Raw genomic sequence first — 26,811 nt, 5'->3', positions numbered from 1 at the left:
TGGTCAGAGTTAATAAAGTGCTACCTGAATACGTGCATTACATCATGAGTAATGGTGTACATACCTGACCATTCTGGAACTGTCACATTCAGATCTGGAAAACAAAGAGGCAATAGATTAGTGTGTTAATCAATTCATTGTAAGTTAATATAAATTAACTGACATTCAATACTAGCGCACAGTATATGGAAACATTAATTGAAACAATGATCAATTAATCAAGGACGATATGACAATATAATTTACTAGCTATCTAGCTTGGTTTCTTCATTCAGTCAGTGATTAAGTACAGTGATATATAAGACATATTACAGGGACCCTGCAGCACCGAGCGCTTTGCTAAGAGCTGCCTACAATAGAAAAGACCAAACTGAACAGATAAGTTAGGCCAATTACACGGAAACTGAATTACACTGAGAATCAAATTGTTCCCTTTAAAATGTATGCCAAAAAGACACCACTGATTTCAAAGTTAAACAAATCATTTGTATTTATTTTCTATCACATTTATTTAACCAGGTAGGCAAGTTGAGAACAAGTTCTCATTTACAATTGCGACCTGGCCAAGATAAAGCAAAGCAGTTCGACACATACAACAACACAGAGTTACACATGGAGTGAAAACAGTCAATAAGTCAATAATACAGTAGGAAAATAAGTCTATATATGATGTGAGCAAATGAGGTGAGATAAGGGAGGTGAAGGCAAAAAAAAAAAGGCCATGGTGGAGAAGTATATACAATATAGCAAATAAAACACTGGAATGGTAGATTTGCAGTGGAAGAATGCACGAAGTAGAAATATAAATAATGGGGTGCAAAGGAGCAAAATAAATAAATACAGTAGAGGAAGAGGTAGTTGTTTGGGCTAAATTATAGATAGGTTATGTACAGGTGCAGTAATCTGTGAGCGGCTCTCACAGCTGGTGCTTAAAGCTAGTGAGGGAGATAAGCGTTTCCAGTTTCAGAGATTTTTGTAGTTCGTTCCAGTCATTGGGAGAACTGGAAGGAGAGGCGGAATTGGTTTTGGGGGTGACCAGAGATATATACCTGCTGGGGCACGTGCTACAGGTGGGTGCTGCTATGGTGACCAGCGAGCTGAGATAAGGGGGGACTTTACCTAGCAGGGTCTTGTAGATGACCTGGAGCCAGTGGGTTTGGTGACGAATATGAAGCGAGGGCCAGCCAACGAGAGCATACAGGTCGCAGTGGTGGGTAGTATATGGGGCTTTGGTGACAAAACGGATGGCACTGTGATAGACTGCATCAAATTTATTGAGTAGGGTATTGGAGGTTATTTTGTAAATGACATCGCCGAACTCGAGGATCGGGAGGATAGTCCGTTTTAAGAGGGTATGTTTGGCAGCATGAGTGAAGGATGATTTGTTGCGAAATAGGAAGCCAATTCTAGATTTAACTTTGGATTGGAGATGTTTGATGCGAGTCTGGAAGGAGAGTTTACAGTCTAACCAGACACCTAGGTATTTGTAGTTGTCCACATATTCTAAGTCAGAACCATCCAGTTTAGTGATGCTGGACGGGCGGGCAGGTACAGGCATCGATCGGTTGAAGAGCATACATTTAGTTTTACTTGTAGTTAAGAGCGGAAGGAGAGTTGTGTGGCATTGAAGCTTGTCTGGAGGGTTGTTTACACGTGTCCAAAGAAGGGCTAGAAGTATACAGAATGGTGTCGCCTGTGTAGAGGTGGATCAGAGACTCACCAGCAACAAGAGCGACATCATTGATGTATACAGAGAAGAGAGTCATCCCAAGAATTGAACCCTGTGGCACCCCCATAGAGACTGCCAGAGGCCCGGACAACAGGCCTTCCGATTTGACACACTGAACTCTATCAGAGAAGTAGTTGGTGAACCAGGAAAGGCAATCATTTGGGAAACCAAGGCTATCGAGTCTGCCGATGAGGATGTGGTACTTGACAGAGTCGAAAGCCTTGGCCAGGTCAATGAATACGGCTGCACAGTATTGTTTATTATCGATGGTGGTTAAGATATCGTTTAGGACCTTAAGCATGGCTGAGGTGCTGTTTGGTCGGTAATCTGTTTGTTGACTTGGCTTTCGGAGACGTTAGAAAGGCAGGGTAGGATAGATATAGGTCTGTAGCAGTTTGATCAGGGAGGTCCTGATGGACACTGACAGAGCTCCAGAGTACCTCTGTGCAGATGGGAGAACCTTCCAGAAGGACAACCATCTCTGCAGTACTCCACCAATCAGGTCTTTATGGTAGAGTGGCAGCGGAAAGCCACTCCACAGTAAAAAGCAAATGACAGTCCACTTGGAGATTGCCAAATAGCACCTAAAGGACTGTCAGACCATGAGAAACGAGATTATGTGGTCTGATGAAACCCAGACTGAACTCATTGCCTGAATGCCAGGCATCACATCTGGAGGAAAACTGGCACCCTCCCTACGGAGAAGCATGCTGGTGGCAGCATCATGCGTTGGGGATGTTTTTCAGGGGCAGGGACTAGGAGACCTGTCAAGATGAACAGAGCAAAGTACAGAGAGATCCTTCATGGAAACCTGCTCCAGAGCGCTCAGGACCTCAGACTAGGACCTTCCAACAGGACAACAACCCTAAGCACAGAGCCAAGACAACGCAGGAGTGGCTTCGGGACAAGTCTCTTAATGTTATTGAGTCGGACAACCAGAGCCCTGACTTGAACACGAGCGCTGCAACAATAATAACAATAACAATATTTGTAAAGAATGCAACGCAATTAGATCCAAATTCGATTGGAGAGATCAAAATATCCCCACCGTGCCACTATGCCTATAATGATAGAGGCATAGGTCTTGGTGGCCACAAGCTGTGCTGGAATGGAGCTCCACATTTTATTTTTTAGATACTCCAGAGAACCCAAGACAAGTGGGTAGAATTCCTCATTTCAACCTTTAGGTAACAAAAACTGTTTTACAAGGACTGTATGGGAAGAGGATAGCGCTCACTTATTGAGGGAGGGTTTCAATTCATTTGGAGGTGTATTGTGACCTGGAACGAACATGTAAAATACATTGCATTTGAAAAAAATGTAATCAACCAGTACTGTACAATGTGTGATGTCCAAACTTGTTAAACATAGACGTCTATAATTGTTTTTTGGTCTGGACCAACCAAATGTGGTCTTGTTTGGGGGCGAAGCTTATCACAAAAATAGCACGTGCGTAGAATAATAACCAAATGTGCAAAACAAGGACATTACATATTTCTACCTATTCAGGATACATCACCATGAAGAGGATATTGGTATCCATAAATATGCATTCTGTATAGTACAGATCAGGGACCCGTAATTCTGTTAGCGGGTGAAAATCCACTTCACCTACTGTAGGTCGCTGACACCACATTCCTTCTGCAGACATCTTTGAATCTCAATTCAGAAAACGTGGTCTAGTAAAAAAGTGAGCGAGATTTTACTGTAATTCTGTTACCAAATGTAGCATCTGCACAGTTCTTCCAGTAAATGTGCTTTTGTGAACATTTGTGTAAATTATTCAAAGTTGGGTAATTGCCAGGGACCTCAAGATACGATATTATTAAGATACTTTGGTGCCGATACAATAAGTATTGCGATTCTCACGATACTATAAGTATTGAGATTCGATACTGTGATTTTACTGCAATTCGATGTTCCAATCATATTGCTCACCATATGTCTGCTGCAGAGGGACAAGAGAGACATGAGAAAACACGTTTTGATCAATCATGTAAAAAATGTAAAAAGTGCTGAAACCAAATTGCCTCACTATTTCAAAAGAAGATGGAGAACAAGCTAATGTTGGGGTTCGTTCCTTGTCAATCATTTGCTCATTGGTGAAATTAGCATTCAGACAATATCTTTAACTAAATCAATCAGGGTAGCCTAGTGGTTAGAGCATTGGACTAGTAACTGGAAGGTTGCAAGTTCAAACCCCTCAGCTGACAAGGTACAAATCTGTCATTCTGCCCCTGAACAGGCAGTTAACCCACTGTTCCTAGGGTGTCATTGAAAATAAGAATTTGTTCTTAACTGACTTGCCTAGTTAAATAAAGGTAAAATAAAATTTTACATTGAGAACAGGAACATAGCATGCATGTTTCTGAGTAAGTTCTGCAAATTGTTCTGCACTGCCTTCGTCATTCTACTCATGAGACCAAAACCATGCCTACACAGCTATATAAACAAGAGTTGTAGTGTTATCTAAAATAGCAGTAAATGTCCACTCCCAAGTTGATTTATAGTGGAATGTCTGACTAGTCTCTAATCTCTTACACTCCCCTACAGAGTTCTGTCTGTCACACATTTCTCAGAGTTTCTTTATAAGAGGCAGAGATTAGAAAAGACTGGAAGTATATTAAACCTTTATAATGAATATATATATATATATACACACACGTTGTTAATCTGTAGTCTAGGACACTATACATGTAGGGAGATAAGGGTCTTATAACCCCTCACCTTCTATTAATATAATATAAGTATAATCAATTATTATAATATATCAAACATTTGGTACAGCCACTATCATGACCCCAAGGTGAACCCCCGACACTATGAAGGAAACATACTGGAGTTTTGGTACAGGTACAGACGACTAGCACAAAACAAACTGCGATATTGTCAAAACAATATTATCAAAATTAATATCCCGAAGTGTAACTACTTTTTTTCCCATCACTAATGGTTTGTTAAACTTTGAAATCAATGGTTTTTGTTTGGCATACATTTTAAAGTGAAAAATGTGAATCAAAGCGTAATTCCGTTAACGTGGAATTGCACAAATGCCACTCTACCGTTAAGGGAAACTGCTCTGTACATGGCTGTCCTCTGGAACCCAGCCATCAGGGCCAATATAGCTACATTTATGTGCACACTGATCGCCTAGCCATTTTCCTCACACGGAGTACCTTCCTCAGCATTTTCATTAATTATGAATGGGCAGGAAATTGCTTGAGTTACTTACTGAAATGGATAGTTACTGGGGGGGGGGGTCCATCTCGAGGTGTCATAAATCCCCCCAACGTAAATAATATTTTCACATGAACCTCCCCTTGTACTGTAAAACAAATTGCACCCCCCCAATGATTACGACCACAAATAAGAACTGAGCTCACTATCTGCCCGTTTCATTACACTACGATCAGAGCCGGCTGCAGACAATGATCAGCTAGGGGGAAATCACATTTTCAACATTCTGGTGCTATATTTATAATTATATAAAATATATGCACCAACAGGTTTCTGTGCCAAAGCACCAGACAACCAATAAGAAAAGCATAACTGCATACCGATTACCAACTTTGGGACACCACAATCAAATTGACATAGTCTATCTCAACAAACAGAAAATAGATCCCTCCCTACCTTATATCCAGTATCGAAGGCTTGGCTTGACAATCTCTGAATGTCATTCAACTTTTTGGTGTTTTGTAACAGAGTGGTCAACGTCCGCGGTTCTAAAACATCACTGCTCTGTTGAATTGGCGCCTTTTCCTTGACCATGTTGCTGTATGCATATAGCAAAGTTGATCAGCATGTTGGTGTTGAGAACAATGCGGCAGGGGCAGCGGTGGAGTTAGGAGACAAGAAAACAGCTATTGCCTTAATTGTCTAAGAAAAGTGAGGAAAGAGTGAACCAACTTTTTAAATGTAACCTTTCATTTAACTAGGTAAGTCAGTTAAGAACATATTCTTATTTACAATGACAGCCTACACCGGCCAAACCGGTGCTGGGCCAATTGTGCGCCGCCCTATGGGACTCCCAATTACGGGCGGTTGTGATACAGCCTGGATTCGAACCAGGGTGTCTGTAGTGATGCCTCTAACACTGAGATGCAGTGTCTTAGACTGCTGCACCACTCGGAAGCCCTTAATTAGCTCTATAATCAACAGCCTAACTGTTAAATCTGCCTGGCTTTATAGATCATCCACATATACTGTATCTACAGGAATAAGACGGATCCTGCTGAAGTTGCCTGTTTGAGTATTTGTTTAGTAGCCTACTGATTCCATGAGCACCAAGCCTTATGCAACCACATGTCAAATAAACAATTTCACAAATGTGGCTGTTTTTAATCTTTGCTATGCTGTAATAAAGGCTTTACACTTTTTTGTTGTTAGAAAAGCCTCTCTGGTGCCATTTATAATTGATTGTGTTGTTTACACGGTTCCAAATTGTCATAAAAATTATATTTATAATAATAATAACAATAAACCCTCCTTTTTCTTGATCTCCTTCTTATTGTTATTATTACTATTATGATCCTCATCATTATAATAATAATTCATATCATCATCATTAGTAGGCTTAGTATTGCAGCCTTGTATAACCACCATTGATTGATCTGTAGGCCTTAAAACGCATCCTGTAACTTAATTTCATCTCACAGCATGCGAGCCATTCATGGTTTGAAATGCAATCAAGCATTTTAGTTTTATTAAATAACAAAGCAACCCTTGAATAATTAGCATAAACAATAAATAAACTGTTCCATTTCAGAAATTGCATTCACAAATGAATACGACTGTTTTTAGTCTTTGCCATAATAAAGGCTTACAACAGACTGTCTGTTACACACTTGTAATTAGTATTGTTTACGTTGTTCCAAACAGTCAGAAAAATGATATTGCAATCTAACAGCACCTGTTTGGCAATAGCCTAATAGCCTAATCTCCAGTATTATACCCATCTGACTTCCCCATTACCTCCTGAGCAACCAGTAAACATTCCCCCCATTTTGAGTTTGTCACGTCCTCTGCATCCATTTTGCTGATACGGTGTTCAGAATTTGTTATAATAAATGTATTGATGTGATTATGATATACTATTAGGTCAGGCCCTATTCGTCATGTGCATGTGATGCATAAAGAGAGCAAGGGTTGGGGGAATAGGGAATGTTTTTACTATACAAATGAGGGATTTTGGTACCAACATTTTTCAATCGGAAATGGCTGTAATTATGTTGCAGCTTCAGCAGCACAGACAGCGTGATAAACACTTGATGTCCTAAGGTAGTCGCTGCAGCAGGGAGGAGAAAGAGACAACGGGTGCAAGTCACACAGTCGCTCGCTGTGTGTTGTTTTTACACAGTGCAGCAAATCTGAGACCTGCCCGTCACAATCAAATAAATTGCGTTCGGACTCCCTCTCATTTGTGTGTCTTAATTATTTAATCAAACCGTGCCCTTAAAGCATCAAACAAGCTCAGTGCATATAGCTGATTTGATTAAAACACAGTGTCTATATATGGAAAAATAAAAGTGAAAAGATTTCAACCAATCGATTGGTCTAAAGAAGAGACCATTTTTTTCTTTGTCAGGGACAGCCCTAGTTAGGTTGTAGGTGCGGGAGGAATAGCCACTCGGATCAGAGAGGAGGCAGAGCGCGCATTAAAGCTTGGAAAAATTATGATCTGCAACAGACAGCGTGTCTCAGTATCAGAAGTAAAAATACAGATTGGCTTGCTACTGTGCCTTTCTAGACCTTATAAACTGTCAAGGGTAGAGTAGACCTATAATGGATCCAAATGGAAGGAAAAGTTAAAATCACAGTGCTTTTGTGCAGTTATTCAAATTTTCACTACAGTTTACAGCCTAAGTAGAGTTTTGTACTGACTTGAAAACAATAATGCAATTATTCATTGCATTGTGATGTTGTAGACTACTTTAGGTAGGATAATTTTATTGTCCCTAAACAAGATCAATAGGGGAATTTTTTGAGCTGTGTGTCTAATGTCTTCAATATTCTTTCATGCGCAATGATGCACCTGGACTCTCCGCTGCACAGCCTATCACCTATTCCTCTTTGTCCTTATGGATGTATATTGAAAATTGGTGCAGCTTTGAATTATTTTATGTGTGGTATAATTGCCAGTTAGCCAATTGCAGATCTGGACAAACGATGCACCTACCACTATGGTCACTATGAATGGTGGATAGAACGAAGGATAGACCGGCTGGTAGACATATATATTGACCTGTGGCATAGTAAATGTGCAGAAAAGCATTTCACATAAGGGGAGTAACACCTTGATAGGGGTGCATGCAAGCAGATGAGGAAATGTGGCAAGAATGGAAGAAATTATAGTAATACCTGCAAAACAGGGAATGAAAACCAGGGGAAAAAATGCACAACTCTCCCCAAAGCAACAAAAATAAAGTTAGTCAACCCTCCCCCCGCCACAGTCATTTTTGAAAGTTGAGCTGAGCTGCAGAAAGAAAACACCATCTGAAGTGTCTGACTGCAGCAAGTTGAATTGTGGAGTGGATAATGGTCCTTTGGACATTTAGATCTTTACTGTTGTTTTCAACAGTACCATCTGGATTCTCTCTGGGGCTGAAGATTCGCTGCTGGCTACCTCTCAACGCTATACCATCCCACATGGCTACCTCGCCTCCCTTTCACTCTCTCTTTCTCCCATTTCCCTCTCCTCAGAGTACATAGGCAACAGAGGAACAGCAGAGTACTCTCTCAACTTAGCATCTGCTCTGTTCCATAGATATCAGATCAAGGAAGAGATAGAGAAAAGTACTTAAACTTCTATATGGGTCTCTCTTTGTGTATTTGTTTTATCATCAGCCAAACAGTCAGATCGCACAATAGAGAAACTAGCACAGACAAAAATGGGATATGACTGCTGGCATATAGTGCTGCTGGTGCCTTCCCTCGCTGTTGTTGTCAGCACCTGAGTGACAGGCTTCACCCAAGGCTTCACCCGATGGGGTATGGGCAATGCCGTCGGGGGTACGCCAAATAAAAATGTGATTCACATTTAAAATGACATATACACATACATATATACACAGTTGAAGTTGGAAGTTTACATACACTTGGTGTCACTAAAACTCATTTTTCAAACACTCCACAAATGTCTTGTTAACAAACTATAGTTTTGGCAAGTAATTTTTCCAACAACTGTTTACAGACAGATTATTTCATATACAATTCACAAATCCAGTGGGTCAGAAGATTACATACACTAAGTTGACTGTGCCTTTAAACAGCTTGGAAAATTCCCGAAAATGTCATGGCTTTAGAAGCTTCTGATAGCCTAATTGACATCATTTGAGTCAATTGGACGTGTACCTGTGGATGGATGTATTTCAATGCCTACCTTCAAACTCTTTGCTTGACATCATTGGAAAATCATAAGAAATTAGCCAATTGTGGACCTCCACAAGTCTGGTTCATACTTGGGAGCAATTTTCAAAAGCCTGGAGGTACCACGTTCATCTGTACAAACAATAGTACGCAAGTATAAACACTACGCAGCCATCATACCACTCAGGAAGGAGACGCGTTCTGTCTCCTAGAGATGAGCGTACTCTTGTATGAAAAGTGCAAAATAATCCCAGAACAACAACAAAGGACCTTGTGAAGATGCTGGAGGAAACGGGTACAAAAGTATCTATATCCACAGTAAAACAAGTCCTATATCGACATAACCTGAAAGACAGCTCAGCAAGGAAGAAGCCACTGCTCCAAAACCGCCATAAAAAAAACCCAGACTACGGTTTTGCAACTGCACATGGAGACAAAGATCACACTTTTTGGAAAAATGTCCTTGGTCTGATGAAACAAAAATAGAACTGTTTGGCCATAATGACCATCGTTATGTTTGGAGGAAAAAGGTGGAAGCTTGCAAGCCGATGAACACCGTTCCAACCGTGAAGCACGGGGGTGGCAGCATCATCTTGTGGGGGTGTTTTGCTGCAGGAGGGACTTGTGCACTTCACAAAATAGATGGCATCATGAGGTAGGAGAATTATGTGCAAATATTGAAGCAACATCAAGACATCAGTCAGGAAGTTAAAGTTTGGTTGCAAATGGACAATGACCCCAAGCATACTTCCAAAGTTGTGGCAAAATGGCTTAAGGACAACAATGTCACGGTACTGGAGTGGCCATCACAAAGCCCTGACCTCAATAATTTAGAACATTTGTGGGCAGAACTGAAAAATCGTGTGCGAGAATGGAGGCCTACAAACCTGACTGAGTTAAACCAGCTCTGTCAGGAGGAATGGGCCAAAATTCACCCAACTTATTATGGGAAGCTTGTGGAAGGCTACCCGAAAAGATTGACCCAAGTTAAACAATTTAAAGGCATTGCTACCAAATAGTCATTGAGTGTTTGTAAACCTCTGACCCACGGGGAATGTGATGAAATAAATACAAGCTGAAATAAATCACTCTACTATTATTCTGACATTTCACATTTTTTGAAATAAAGTGGTGATCCAAACTGACCTAATAGAGGGAATTTTTACTGTGATTAAATGTCAGGAATTGTGCAAAACTGAGTTTAAATGTATTTGGTTGAGGTGTATGTAAACTTCTGACTTCAACTATATATATATATATATATATATATATATATATATATATATATATATATATATATATATATATATATATATATGCATTTTTCTTCACATTGTCAAACTCCATTTAGTAAGGCCCGCGTCCATAGAGACACATACCAGCTCTACTGGTAGTACTGCTACTACCAGCAGTACTACACCTGCACCTGTCGACGACACAAGTTGTTCTGTTTCCACGAGCACATTCAATGCTAGCATCAGGAATTCTACATTTGTTGTTATAGCCCAGCTAGCATGGACACTGACAGTTGTGAATCTGATGCAGCCGAAGAGCTACTACCCCCTTACCCGAGAAAGCACCGAATAACAGACAGGGATGTTAGACCATTGAAGAGGAGCAAATATGATGAGAAAGAACTACATTGATTTGGGGTTCACTTATATTGGGAGTAGTGCTTTTCCTCAGCCACAGTGTGTTATTTGTGCAAAAGTAGTATCTCACAACTCGATGAAACCTTCACTCTTGCGTAGACATTTAGAAATAAAACATGACCATTTGAAAAATAAGCCAAGGGAGTTTCTGGAGCGAGAATTAAGACGACGTTCAAGTAGTAAGACATGTATAAAAGCAACAGATACCATTAATAAGAAGTGGCTTGAAGTGTCTTATATGATGAGCTACCGAGTGGCTAGGACAGGCCATACTATTGTGGAGGACTTAAGTCTTCCTGCTGCTGAGGATATGGCTGGGACAATGCTGGTGGGATAAGGCCTAAAAAACAACAGACAATGTCTTCATCAAACAACACTGTTTCACGATACATCAGTGACATGGCAGGAGATGTTTTGAAACAATCACTGCTTCGCATACAAGCCAGTGAATTCTATGCGTTACAGCTGGATGAGTCGACAGACATGGCGGGCCTGGCACAGCTCCTGGTATATGTCCGTTACGTTTAAGGGGGTCAATTAAGGAAGACATCCCCTTCTGCAAACCATTGGAAGGTACTGGACAGCTTTGTGACATCAAATGGACTTTGGTGGTTAAGATGTGTTGGTATCTGTACTGATGACGCAAAAGCCATGACAGGGAGACATAGTGGAGTGGTAACACGCGTGCAAGCAGTTGCTCCTGACACCACTTGGGTACACTGCAACATCTACCGAGAGGCTCTTGCTACCAAGGGAATGCCTGACAGCTTGAAAGACATTTAACTTTGTTTAAGCAAGGCCCCTGAACTTGTGTATTTTCTGCACTACGCAACGGTATGGGCAGCAACCATGTAACGCTTTTACAACATACAGAAGTGCACTGGTTATCAAGGGGCAAAGTATTGACACGGTTTTTTAAATTGAGAGACAAGCTTAAAGTTTTCTTCACTGACCATCATTTTCACTTGTCTGACCGCTTGCATGATGACGAGTTTCTCACATGACTGGCCTATCTGGGTGATGTTTATTCTTGCCTGAATGATCTGAATCTAAGATTACAGGGACTCTACGCAACTATATTCAATGTAGGGACAAAATTGAGGCTATGATTAAGAAGTTGGAGCTCTTCTCTGTCTGCAAGGACAACACACAGGTCTTTCCATCATTGTATGATTTTTTGTGCGCAAATGAACTCAAGCTTACGGACCATGTCAAATGTGATATAGCGAAGCACCTGAGTGAGCTGGGTGTGCAAACGGACGAAACAACTGGATCCGTTATCCCTTTCATGCCCCGTCTCCAGTCCACTTACAAATATCTGAACAAGAGAGCCTCATCGAAATTTCAACAAGCGGTTCTGTGAAAATGACATTTAAATCAGAAGCCACTGCCGGATGTCTGGATTGGGCTGCGCTCAGAGTATCCTACCTTGGCAAATCTCGCTGTTAACCACTTGCTCCTACCTGGCACGCAGGCGTCCCATCTAGAGCTCTGGAAATGCAAATGCGCTACGCTAAATGCTAATAGTATTAGTTAAAACTCAAACGTTCATTAAAATACACATGCAGGGTATTGAATTAAAGCTATACTCGTTGTGAATCCAGGCAACAAGTCAGATTTTTAAAATGCTTTTCGGCGAAAGCATGAGAAGCTATTATCTGATAGCATGTAACACCACAAAAGACCCGCAGGGGACGTAAACAAAATAATTAGCATATTCGGCGCTACACAAACCGCACAATAAAATATAAAACATTCATTACCTTTGACCATCTTCTTTGTTGGCACTCCTAGATGTCCCATAATCACTATTGGGTCTTTTTTTCGATTAAATCGGTCCATATATAGCCTAGATACCGTTCTATGTAGACTGTATGATAAATGAAAAAAATAGCGTTTCATAACGTAACGTCATTTTTTAAAATTCAAAAAGTCGACGATAAACTTTCACAAAACACTTCGAAATACTTTTGTAATGCAACTTTAGGTATTAGTACACGTTAATAAGCGATAAAATTCATCAGGAGGCGATGTAACTTCTATAGTGTCGTCTGGAAAAAAACATGGCCGGAGAGAGCTCGACCAAAACATCCGGTCGGAGACAGGAGGGAAGGAGTTCCCTTGAACCGGTTAGACCAAGAATCAATTGCGAATCAAATGACAAGACTCTAGACAACGTGTGGTAGCTGTAGGCGCTGAAACCTCGGTCTCATGTAATTCGGTTCACTTTGAACAAAGTAAGCGCAAGGATATTTATTTCCATTTTCAGTGATCAGGTTTTCCTGCGCTATTCGATGAAACTCACGCTCTGTTAAAGTCACAGCCGTGATTTAACCAGTTTTATAAACGTCTGAGTGTTTTCTATCCACACATAATAATCATATGCATATACTATATTCCTGGCATGAGTAGCAGGGCGCTGAAATGTTGCGCGATTTTTAACAGAATGTTTGAAAAAGTAGAGGGTCGACTTAACAGGTTAAGACACTGATGCCCTTTGCAACCACGTACCTATGCGAGAGTGGATTCTCGACACTCACTAGCATGAAAACGAAATATAGGCACAGACTGTGTGTGGAAAATGATTTAAGACAGAGATTCTCTCTAATACAACCCAACACTGCAGAGTTTTGAGCATCCTTTCAAGCACACCAGTCTCAATAACCTTTGGTGAGTTATTCACAATTTTCGATTAACAAATAAGGTTTTATATGTAAGATGGTTAAATAAAGAGCAAAATGATTGATAATTATTATTTGTGCCCTGGTCCTACAAGAGCTTTTTGTCACTTCCCACGACCCGGGCTGTGACAAAAACTCAGTCATTCTTATGTTTATCAAATGTATCGTATTGCATGTGTGTGGCAGGCTTACAATGGACGGCAAAAAAACAACATTTGAGAGTGCGCTGACCCTGGTGCTAGAGGTGGAGGTTGAATGTTTGAAGGGGTACGGGACTATAAAAAGTTTGGGAACCACTGCATTAGGGCAAATCTCCATCACATTCACAATTGAACCTGTTCGACCGGAGCAGAACAGTGACATTGGGTCAATATGATGTGCTGAGATTCATTGACACACATAGCAAAACTCTCATGCATTGCGATTTATTGTAATAGTGATTTGTGTTCATACTTAACCTGTATCAGTGCAGCATGATAGGCATGCAGACATCACTGAATAACCAAGAGGTCCCATTGAACTATGAACCCCTAAATACCTTGTGGAATGAGAAATTAGGGATGGACACGGTTATTCTCATGTTTCAATATCCTTATGGACGTTAGTACTATTAGAATACTTGGGAGTTTTATTTCAGGCTTTTTCAAAAATTAAATGCAATTATCTGTGACATTGCAACATAGCCTACAAGGATACACATTTACATTCTAAACAGTTATGACATTTTTTACGAGTGTACCCCTTTAAAAAGACGTTTCACATTTGTATCTTGTTATTGTTGGTCAATCAAAGTGGTGCTATACAGTCAGAGAATGTACACACCTTTTCTCCCCAATTTCGTGATAGTTACGATCTTGTCTCATCACTGCAGCTCCCCAATGGCTCGGAAGAGGCAAAGATTGAGTCGTGCATCCTCCGAAACATGACCCGCCAAGCCGCGCTGCTTCTTAACACCTGCTCGCTTAACCCGGAAGCCAACCACACAAATGTGTCGGCCGACACACCATTCAACTGACGACTGAAGTCAACATGCAGGCGCCCGGCCCGCCACAAGGATTCGCTAAAGCGCGATAGGCCAAGGAAAGCCCCAAGGCCAAACCCGGGGAGAAGTGGGAGATTGTTAATCAATGCAAAAGGGAATTAAAATTATGTAATAAATTGGCTAAATGAGGAGTAGGCTACAATGATCAACCAACAGATATGCTGTTGTTTCATGTGAATGGAGTTGTTGTAGCAATTGGAGGGAAGCACAGTAAAATGAAGTAGCTTCAATTAGCCTTGCTACTTTAGCTAGCTAGCTGGCTACTGTAGCTAGCTTCTTAATCAGATGGTATGATAGATAGACAAACTTGTTGCCACCATAGGTTAACTAGAGCAAGTTGGATTGACTGCTTTCTCTCTCCTCCCCTGCATGCCACAAACAACGGCCCCTGCTCCTCTTGCCCCTCCCCCACCCATCTGCTGAAACAAGTCACTCACTCACCATGCAAGTCTCTATTTAAATTAACAGGTGTGTCTTGTTAAAAGTTTACTTGTGGAATTTCCTTCTCAATGCGTTTGAGCCAATCAGTTGTGTTGTGACAAGGTAGGGATGGTATACAGAAGATATATTTTACCAAAAAGGGCTCAAGTCCATATTATGGCAAGAGGGCTCAAATAAGCAAAGAGAAATGACAGTCCATTATTTTAAGACATGAAGGTCAGTCAATTGGGAAAATTAAGAACTTTGAAAGTTTCTTCAAGTGCAGTCGCTATGATGAAACTGGCTCCAACGAGGACCACCACAGGAAAGGAAGACCATAGTTACCTCTGCTGCAGAAGAAAAGTTCATTAGAATTACCAGCCTCAGAAATTTCAGCCCAAATATGCCTGAGTTCAAGTAACAAACCCATCTCAACATCAACTGTTCAGAGGAGACTGCGTAAATCAGGCCTTCATGGTCAAATTGCTGCAAAGAAACCACTAGTAAAGGACACCAATAAGAAGAAGAGACTTGATTGGGCCAAGAAACACCAGCAATAGACATTAGACTGGTAGAAATCTGTCCTTATGTCTGTCCAAATTTGAGATTTTTGGTTCCAATCGCTGTGTCTTTGTGAGACGCAGAGTAGGTGAATGAATCTCTGCATGTGTGGTTCCCACTGTAAAGCATGGAGGAGAATGTGTGATGGTGCTTTGCTGGTGACAATCACAGTCAGTGATTTATTTAGAATTCAGGACACACGTAACCAGCATGGCTACCACAGCATTCTGCAGTGATACGCCATCCCATCTGGTTTGTGCTTAGTGGGAGTATCATTTCTTTTTCAACGGGAGAATGACCCAACACACCTCCAGACTGTGTAAGGGCTATTTACCAAGAAAGAGAGTGATGGAGTGCTGCAATAATGACCTGGCCTCCACAATCACCCGACCTCAACCCAATTTAAGTGGTTTAGGATGAGTTGGAGAGCAGAGTGAAGGAAAAGCAGCCAACAAGTGCTCAGCACCAAGACTGTTGGAAAAGCATTACAGGTGAAGCTGGTTGAGAGAATTCCAAGAGTGTGCAAAGCTGCCATCAAGGCAAAGGGTGGCTACTTTTAAGAATCAAAAATATATTTAGATTTAACACTTTTTGGGTTACTACATAAGTGTTATGTCCTAGTTATGTCTTCACTAATATTCTACAATGTAGAAAATTGGACAAATAAAGAATAACCCTTGAATAGTAGTTGTGTCTAAACTTTTGACTGGTACTGTATATTTTCTTTAAAACATGTATTTCTACTACCTAGATATCCAAAAAAATATATTATTCGAATATTGAAATCATTTCAAATGCCCATCCCTATGAGAAATGCCATTTCCTAGAGACCCCAATCGTGTCTGACAGGCTCAGAGGTGAGAACAAACTAAGTCGGTCTCTCTTCACAGACAGGCTGTTGGAGTGGTCAGAACCCTGGATAGCTCCTTTCTCACCGAGACCGGTCACTTAACGTAATGCTCTAAAACCCTTTCAAAGGGAAGGCTGCAGACAAGACCTAGGCAATAACAAGGACACTTTAGAAAGTCTGCCAGAATGGCACATTTAATGGACGAGCGATGGAAAGTGCAGTACTTTGTATTATGTGTCACAACATCATCCATTTATATTCTAATTGAATTATATTGCTTTATATACTTGTCTGGGTGAAGGGGTAGCTGACAATTTTACAGGCCTCGAGACTATAGAAACAATACGCAAGTGCTTTGGAATAACTCCAATAATACAATTGTCAGTTAATAGACCTCTTCCAGAGACAGTGGTGAAATGTACACACCTCTGATAATACAGATTTACGTTTTTAACACTGCATTTATGACAATAAATGTAATCCATAGCACAGAATAATCATGACACATATTTACAAGAGTGAACTTTAAAATACCCAATTGCCAGTGTGATTTAAATGCACACATACAGTGTCACAGCATATCCATATTACAAAATCATTCATGTCTATAGTGCCTGAACTATGGCCGCCATAACATGCAGCCAAATAAAGACAAATCTCTAATGTATACAAAAAAGGTGGAAATGGGGACAGAAAGCATGAGGATTAATCTTTATGCTTGCAGTGTAAACATTGTTCTATACCAGGCAACATTCATCACAGGAAGGTTTGGAACGGAAGCCGAATCTATCATGGTTTTAGGATTATGGTGATCGGGCTGGCACTTTACTACAGAATGCGATTTACACTCTTTCCTTCTGCATTAGGCCTTACAACAGCTGCAGAGGTGCATTCCAGCACCCAATTCAATAATTGATGAAGTGCCAGATCCCATTGGAGCTATCCTTCTACATGACGACCTTTACAGGCTCCCTGATTGGTGGCCGCCCTCTCCCTTCTCATTAAGAGTCCAAATCTCCTGTGGCATGGGGAAGATTTCAATCCAGCTGCTTCCTTGAAACCTCATCTCCCTATCACTACTCTCTCTCACACTCTCTTTTTCTCTATGTCTTACTCTCGCACACCCTTGTGCCCTTGCGCCCGCACTTTCTCAGCTTCCTCTACTCTGCCCTGGCTAGGTCCAAGCCGGTCAGGAGACTCTCTACTTCCTTAGAGAGTCAGGGTAAGGGAGGACAGAACAGTACAGGACAAGACAGAAGGGAGCACACCACCACAGGGCTCAAACTGCTGACTCAACCTTTATCTAATCTGCCTTTCTGCATCAGTAAGCGCAACTAGACACGATTGCAGAAGTGCACTGGACGGCTCTTTTGATAATGGCTCCCTGCTTTGCTTAATTTACTTATATTGGCACGCTGTCTTTAAAAGGTCAAATAGGGGGTGCTTATATTTGTTCTGCATCACACATGTACAAGTGTGTAACCTGTACAAGTGCGTGGAGTGTGGGGCCACAGCCAGGGACCAGGGATTATTGACAGCGACCCCAGAGCAATTAGAGTTAAATGCCTTGCTCAAGGGCAGATCGGTCGGCTCGGGGATTCAAACTTGCAGCCTTGCGGTTACTGGACCAACGCTAGGCTACCTGCTGCCATTTATGTGCTGCACATCCACCACAGACCGCTGATCCACCTCTCACAATACAACAATGAAATCATCATTTGTGAGAGAAATCAATTTTTAAAAATGACATTAAAAAGTAGACTGACATCTTTTACTTGAACTGAATGACTTCAAACAAACCTAACAGTAATTCCACAGTAACGGAATTGCATTCAGACTAAGATATTTAACTTAGAAATGTATCCCAAACAAAAAACATTGATTTAAAAGTTTAACAAACCATACAACTCTATTCGCAAGGACAATATTTAAAAATGTACACAGAAAATAAACATTTACTGGATGAACTGTGCAGATGCAAAGTTTGATAACAGAATTTCAGTCAAATCTCCCTCGGATTTTTGTGACCACGTTTTCTAAAAATTTTGAATTAAGATTCAAAAATGTCTGCAGAAAGATTGGTCCATCAGCTATGACATGACACCTTTTGGTTATTGAACTACAGTAAGTGAAGTTGATTTACACCCGGTAACAGAATAGCATTAACAGAATTTAATCATGGATCCCTGATCAGTTCTACACAGAAATGCATAAATATGGATGTGTGTGTCATTCATAGTGATGTATCCTTAATAGGTCAATTGTACTCTACTCTATTTTACTGTACTATACTCTCCACACTAGATGCCGGACCAAATCTGAACATCGATGTTTATGTCAAGTTAAGACTGGTCTAGACCGTACATCAGTGGACGTTGAGATTACGGACCGTACCAAAAACCATAAAACAACCTCTGTGGACGTTGAAATCAAGGCCAGGGCGGACTGACCAAATTACAACTACTTTTCAACATCAATGGACGTCCAAGGTTGGTCGGTGGGTATGGATGCCATTTACAGGAAATGGGAAAGAGAGGGGGCTCACGGGTAGGTGTCAGTAACAGCCGAGAGGGGTGACATTACTTGGAGAGTGAGATGAAATAGAAGAGGGGCAATGAGAGGGGGGGGGGGGGCTTGTCCAGACTAGGGCTGTGGCGGTCACGAAATTTCGTCAGCCAGTGATTGTCAAGCAAATAACTGTCAATCTCACGGTAATTGACCGTTAATTAACATAAACCTATTTAGTATCTCCTGGCGTCCACTCATAGCCTACAAGCCACTGATGCAGACCTTTTATTTACATCAGACCGGTCTAAAGAAGCATGTTATGAAGAAAATGTAGTCTATTTCAGAAGAACATAATAGCATACTCTGAGTCGTCCTTGTGGTTAGGTCCTGATCTGGCTATGCCAAATGGCTGTGAGCTACACTAATTCATTTAGCAGGCAAGATTTGCTTAGAATTCCATGGCATTAATTTAAAATATGAAGAATACAATTTAACAAAGCTGAATAAAATAGAAAGGATATTTTCTCCAAATGATTTCTGATGGAGTGTGCACATGCGGCTATTCTGTGTTGAGCTGTTAACAAAGAAATAGGTATTCCTATATGCTTAATTTAGAGTTAATGTACCTTTGGTTGTTCTACAAACATTGGGCTATATTTTTTGATTTTTAATACACTGTAAGGCTGCATGATGCAACTAATGATGATATGAAAAAGTTGCTTGAAAGGCATGAGTCTGCTTAGATTTTTTGTGCAGGCTGTACACACTTTATCAGTCTCTCATTCACAATTTGAGAAGTACTTGATAACGCCTTGAATTTCCCGGCGGCATGTGGCCATAATGCACCCTAAAGAAATCCATGCCTTTTGCAGCCCTTCTACCTAAATGCTGCCCGCTCCGAAGTACCTCTCACTCCCACAGCTCTCCATCAAGTGATGGGGTCTACTCACAGGCTGCAAGTGAAGACAGACAACAGGGATGCAACTGCGCGTGTCCTTATCCAAATTCCGAGGTTCATATTGTAACGCTTTTATTATAAAGCTCCCGAACTTGAAACTCACGCACTGCTTATTAGGCTCTACACCCCTTGTAAAGCAGATTAATGTAAGAAGTTTAATGTAAGAAGTTATTTGGCGACTTTAGCTGTGATTACAAACCTTATTAAAAACATTTGGCCTATGGGCTAGGCTACATGAGGTGTGCACCCATCAGACTATTCTTGATTTAATCTCGTCTTCACATATACTAAATCATGTACAGTACCAGTCATAAGTTTGGACACACCTAATCATTCAAGGGTTTTTACATCATTCCGTATGTGTTATTATTTCATAGTTTTGATGTCTTCACTATTATTCTACAATGTAGAAAATAGTAAAAAATAAAGAAAAACCCTTGAATGAGTAGGTGTGTCCAAACTTTTGACTGGTACTGTATGTGTGAAATTTGTTTTGATTTAGAATGGACCATTATCATGCACCTGTATCAAAACATGTAATCTAGGCACATAAATAGCGAATGGAGGACGCTTTACCCCGTGGTTTATTTTCATGCTAGCCAGATTGCTTATATTTACAACAGGAATATAGCCTGTGCGCTTAATATTAGGAAATTTGAGAAATATAGTAGGCCTAGCCTATAGAAAGCTGATCCTCCTCTTGTCAGTAGAGGACGTCACTTGGTTCTCTCTCGCATTTGCATAGCCTATTGAAATGTTGCGCAACATGAGCTCATGGGCTCTCATGATAAGTTTGATTAGAATTTAGAATACATTTGCATTGATGTCAGAGTGATTAGAGGGACAATAGAGTGCTGAGTACCAGTCAGTCAGCAAGTTTGGTAGGCTAGTAATGACCAGCAGCATCAGAGCTTGGAGAAGCCCAATTACCATGACTAAACGGTCATATGGACTTTGACTGCCTTCGTGACTCGTGACCACCGGTGTGGCGGTAATCACAACAGCCCTAGGGCCTAGTACATTACAGGGGCTGGGCTCCCTACCATCCAGGACCTCTATACCTGGTAGTGTCAGAGAAAGGCCCTAAAAATGGTCAAAGACGCCAGCCACCCTAGTCATAAACAGTTCTCTCTGCTACCGCATGGCAAGCGGTTCGGCTGCACCAAGTATGGAACCAAAATGAGCCCCAAGCTGTAAGACTGCTAAATAGGTAGTTAAATAGTTAGGCCAGTTAGCTATTTGGTTATCTGCATTGACCCCTTTGCACTAACTTTTTTGTAAATATTATATGTACACATCTACCTCAATTACCCCATACCCCTGCACATCGATTCAGTACTTGTACCCCATGTATACAGTCAAGTTATCGTTACTCATTGTGTATCTATTATTACTTTTATCATTGCATCTTTTACTTTTCGATTATTTCTCTCTGCATTATTGAGTAAGTAAGCATTTCCCTGTTAATCTATACCCGTTGTTTACAAACAATGACAGCATTGAACAAACTTAAACGTGCGCCTTCTTTCAATGATGATTTGAATGTCATTGAAAAACCGAGAAGTGTCAAATATTATTTTTCGGAAACACCCATTATGATTTTAAAAGTAATCCTTGAATTAATCATCTAGTTTTTCAAAAGTATCTGTAAATCAGACCACAATATTTTTGCTGATAACGTAACGAATTACAGTGTAATCCGTTACTCCCGAACCCAGTGTGTAGCCTACTCCAAGTAGGCCTAGTGTAGACTAATAAAACTGCTTGGATTTGCTGGACTGATATATAGGGTACACCGTTGAGATTATATTTAGAATAGATCAATACAAGAGAATGGGTCGCCCTGTTCTTCATTTTTCAATTGGTGGTTACATAACTATGCATGGTTCGCTTCCCTTCACTCATCAACTCACCCATAATATTATTCTTATTTTATTTAATCTGTTAAATGTGTGAAATTAGTTTTGGTATAGGTTAGGTTCAGTTGAGGCAATTATCGGGGTGATTATCAACTGAGCACGACACACTCAACTATCGGCGAAGGAGCGGAGTAGGCCGGAGGGATTTTTAAATGACATGCCCTCCTAATATTGGTTAGAAATCCAGTTCTGTTTGTGATATTAATTGATTCTAACATGATATTGATTCTAACAATGACAGTGTGTTTATATAGACGTATTTGGGAAAAGTCAAGGATGAAGGGGACATGACTTTAAAAATGACAGAGTAATTAAACATTGAAATTCATTTGAGACATTATCGCTCCATTTCTAGTATTAATATACACAATCACAAATAAATCCATTAATATTTCATTGAGGAAGTTCGTTTAAAAAATAAAAAAAACATGATTCAAGGCCACTTATTTGAGAAGAGAATAGCACTTTGTGTTATTTATCTGTGCTTAGTAGCCAAGACTATGGCTGCCCATGCAAATTAAATCAACTTGTTCCTTTAGCAGTCATCACAGGCCCTGCCCGACCATAGTCAACACACATATTTGACAGTAAGAATATAATGGATTATCCCAAATGGCTGATTGTCACCAGTAGCCTACTCAAGTAATGTATGGAGCTGATATTTTGAAACAGAGACCATCCGCGCAATTTGTACAGTTGTTTAGCAAAATTGGGTTAATTAGAAACATTGGAATCTGCTCTTTCTGATAGGGTATAGTATAGTATGATTACATGGAAGAAGTGAAATTTGGTAAGCTTTAATGCATGCTGCGCAGGTCATCAGTCGCTTCATTCTCTAGTCGGCAACTAATAATATTGTCACCCATCAGACTATTGTCAATTTAATTTTGGCTTTAGGCCACATTTTGTTATTATTAGTTTCAATATAGTTTAGGTGTAGTTGTCTTACAGTCAGAAAATAGATTTCAGTATTAACAGTATACGCACTTATGGATCAATCAATACTGATTTCAATTTGCATCCTGAGGTTTGTTATTACCTATTTTAACATAATAAATGCATTAATTTAGCAATTTATTATGGAATATTTAGATATTTTAAATATCAACAGGTCAGAATGACCATCATGGCCATTTTAGTAGTTATGGAATTCCAGCTCTCTGAGTGTTAAACTGGTCCTGACTCTCTGTGGTCACTAAAAAGCCCATGGCACTTATCGCAAGAGTAGGGGTGTTAACCCTGGCGTCCTGGCTAAATTCCCAATCTGGCCCTCATACCATCATGGCCACCTAATCATCTCCAGCTTCAAATTGGCTCATTCATCCCCTCTCCTCCCCCCTATAATTCTTCCCCAGGTCGTTGCTGTAAAAGAGAATATGTGACCGACTGGCTTAAATCAGTCTTATGTAGCAACATCAGAAGTTGTGATTTTTATATTGGATAAAAGTAGCGACTCAGAGCTACAAAATTGTTTATCATACACTACAGTTGAGGAACATTGGGGAAAGTAATTTAGCTTTGACATTTGATAAACTTGTAAACACACTTTTGAGAAAATGGCCTTTGACCGTTTTGGTACTACTACTGGAGAGCCCTTCTTTGTCTACACCCATTCAGCATCGTTTACACACCCTCTTAAGCTTTAGCCCCACCCATCTCTTTAAGGGTTGATTCAAGTGTTCTATACTAACAGCAGCAGTTAAGCACCCCTATAAAGACCTTTATTATACACAGATTCAAAATAGCTATTGATAACAAATGTGTATTTTGTGGTTGTGACCCAGAGACTCAACCTTTTATTTTGGGACTGTTCTTATGCCAGAAGATTTGAGAGTGTGTTAGTTTAAATAAATGTTAGTTTAAATGTTAAATAAAATCTTCTTGCTTATTTGCATAGTTAATTGTTTAATTGCAGAATTTCTTCAATTCCTGAACTAATGTGTTATCATTTACACACTGTGTCACGTTTCTTTTGTCCTAGTATGTCTTTATAATTATTCTCCTCTGACTGTGCTAACGTTACCTACTAGCCAGGCAGACCGAGTGTTGGCAGATGTGAGCTACCATCCACCAATTATGAGGTGTGATGTTAACAACATGATCCTCCTTGGCTAGCAACCTTGCAAGCTGATTTGTAACAATAAATTCAGGAAGTATTTGCTTGTATATTGGCTGAAAATGACTTTGAAACCAGTAGTCGTGAGTGCAAACAATTTGGTTTAATTTGAAGTTATTTCGTTTGGAGTTTTCATTATAGGGAATAGACTAGCTTGCAGGGTCCTCCATATTGTCACACACCACAAAAATAATTTATCCAAAACAATATAAGTGTTAATATTAGTTGGCATCAGGCACATTTATTTATAAAGCTCTTTTTACATCAGCAATTGTCACAAAAGTGCTTATACAGAAACCGAGCCTAAAAACCCAGAGATCAAGTAATGCAGATGTAGAAGCACAGTGGCTAGGATAAACTCTCTAGAAAGGCTGGAACCTAAGAAGAAACCTAGAGAGGAACCAGGCTCTGAGGGGTGGCCAGTCATCTTCTGACTATACCTTTTAAACACTTTCTAGAATATGTTTAGACCCCTTTTACACCCGTTTGTCCCGAAATCAAAGACTTTGCTTATTCCTAATATTTCCGAAAGAAAATGTTGGAAAAATGTATATATATATTTAACTTTTTTCATACTAGTCCCCTGTGGGAATCAAACCCACAACCTTGGCATTGCAAGCACCATGCTCTACCAACTAAGCCACACACGACCGAACAATGCATTAAACGCTTTAATTTCTCAAAAATACAGACTCCTCGCTTTCATATGACATACTCCTATGAACTTCACGTTGGTGCTCATAGGTTCTTTTACATGGAAACGACACCAATAATAACTGGCTAAGAGGAAATGATCACCAAAGCTAATTCTTCTTCCTTGTCTTGTTTCAGGGATGACCTGACCTACAGTAATTGCTTGCATTATTTGTTATTTCCACACAATTATTTACTGAGGTTATGCCTAAAGGCCAAACATACCGTGTAGCTTTTCGTTAGATAACTTTTAGGGTAATGCCAACATTATAAAAAGGGGAAAAGCTGAGATGAGAGGAAGTATACGTGTGGCCATTTTCTCTTTCTCTATGGGTATGGAAAGCATGACTAATTACAGTTTGGCCAAGGTGCTTTTAAGGTGATTTGTTTTCCCAGGAAGATGGCTATTTTAAGTACTGTATGTGTGCGTGAGACTGTGCCATACACTATGAGCATCAAACTACTATGAGCATCAAACCCGCCTTTTTATAGATCTACAGTGGCAAAAAAAAGTATGTGAACACTTTGGAATTACCTGGATTTCTGCATAAATTTGACATGAAATTCGATCTGATCATCATCTGAGTCACAACAATAGACAGTCTACTTAAACTAATAACAAATTGTATTTTTCTTGTCTATACTGAATACATCATTTAAAAACATTCACAGTGTAGGTTGGAAAAAGTATGCAAATCCTTAGGCTAATAACGTCTCCAAAAGCAAATTGGAGTCAGGAGTCAACTAACCTGGAGTCGAATCAATGAGACGAGGTTGGTTAGAGCTGCCCTGCCCCATAACAAAAAAAAACTCACAAAATGTGAGTTTGCTATTCACAAGAAGCATTGCCTGATGTGAACCATGCCTCGAACAAACGAGATCTCAGAAGACCTAATTGTTGCCTTGCATGAAGCTGGAAAGTGTTACAAAAGTATCTCCACAGTAAGACAAATAGTCTATAAATGGAGAAATTTCAGCACTGTTGCTACTCTCTCTAGGAGTGGCCGTCCTGCAAAGATGACTGCAAGAGCACAGTGCAGAATGCTCAATGAGATTAAGAAGAATCCTAGAGTGTCAGCTAAAGATTTACAGAAATCTCTGAAACATGCTAACATCTCTGTTGACGAGTCAACAATACGTAAAACACTAAGCAAGAATGGTGTTCATGGGAGGACACCACGGGACAAACCACTGCTGTCCAAAAAAAAAAAAACATTGCTGCATGTCTGAAGTTCGCAAAAGAGCACCTGGTTGTTCCACAGCGCTACTAGCAAAATATTATGTGGACAGATGAAACTAAAGTTGTGTTGTTTGGAAGAAACACACAACACTATGTGTACAGAAAAAAAGGCACAGCACAGCAACATCATAACCTCATCCCAACTGTAAAGTATGGTGGAGGGAGCATAATGGTTTGGGGCTGCTTTGCTGCCTCAGGGCCTGGACAGCTTGCCTTCATCGACCAAAAAAATGAATTCCCATGTTATCAAGACATTCTGCAGGAGAATGTTAGGCTATCTGTCCGCCAACTGAAGATAAACAGAAGTTGGGTGATGCAACCCAAAACACAGAGGTAAATCAACAATAGAATGGCTTGAACATTACAAGAGACACCTTCTGGAGAGGCCCAGTCAGTCCTGACCTCAACCCGATTAAGATGCTGTGGCATGACCTCAAGAGAGCGGTGTACATCAGACATCCCAAGAATATTGTGGAATTGAAAGAGTTTTGAAAAGAGGAATGGTCCAAAATTCCTCCTGACCATTGTGCAGGTCTGATCTGCAGCAACTACAAAAAACATTTGGTTGAGGTTAGTGCTGCCAAAGGAGGGTCAACCTGTTATTAAATCCAAGGGTTCACATACTTTTTCCAATGTGCAATGTGAATGTTTACACGGTGTGTTCAATAAAGACATGACATATTCATTGTTTGGTGTGTTATTAGTTTAAGCACTGTTTGTCCATTGTTGTGGCTTAGATGAAGTTCAGATAACATTTTATGACCAATTTATGCAGAAATCCAGGTAATTCGAAAGGGTTCACATACTTTTTCTTCCCACTGTACTTGGAAACAAGATTAATGTTGTTCAAAAAGTAAGCCCTCAAATATCTTGATTTATCATACCGGTTTAATTTTCAGATTATTTGGTGTAGAAACAGACAGATAAAACAAATTCCTGCAAGCTCTAATGAAAAATGATGTAATCGTGTCAAAAACAATGTGGGATTTACAGCACTTTCTATAGAAAACAGGGAGGCACTTTTCCAATTTTGTGGTTGTAAATATTAGTTGGCGATCAGGCACATTTATTTAT

The 26,811-nt window shown here is 40.2% G+C and overlaps 1 protein-coding gene across 4 annotated transcripts in view; it reads right to left on the bottom strand.

The window, feature by feature from the left end:
• The window catches only part of LOC124031693 (IQ motif and SEC7 domain-containing protein 1-like), a 176,319-nt gene that overhangs the window by 125,641 nt on the left and 23,867 nt on the right, over positions 1-26,811 (bottom strand). For 3 of the 4 annotated variants that reach the window (XM_046343259.1, XM_046343262.1, XM_046343269.1), the window contains exon 2: positions 65-94. The exons of the other annotated variant lie outside the window; for it this stretch is intronic. In XM_046343259.1, the coding sequence (XP_046199215.1) occupies positions 65-94 (30 nt within the window). The remainder of the gene's footprint in view (positions 1-64; positions 95-26,811) is intronic. 4 annotated transcript variants of the gene reach the window in all.

This window comes from Oncorhynchus gorbuscha, linkage group LG03, assembly GCF_021184085.1.
Source record: "Oncorhynchus gorbuscha isolate QuinsamMale2020 ecotype Even-year linkage group LG03, OgorEven_v1.0, whole genome shotgun sequence".
Taxonomy (NCBI): domain Eukaryota; kingdom Metazoa; phylum Chordata; class Actinopteri; order Salmoniformes; family Salmonidae; genus Oncorhynchus; species Oncorhynchus gorbuscha.
This window is presented reverse-complemented; position numbering and strand designations above follow the sequence as displayed.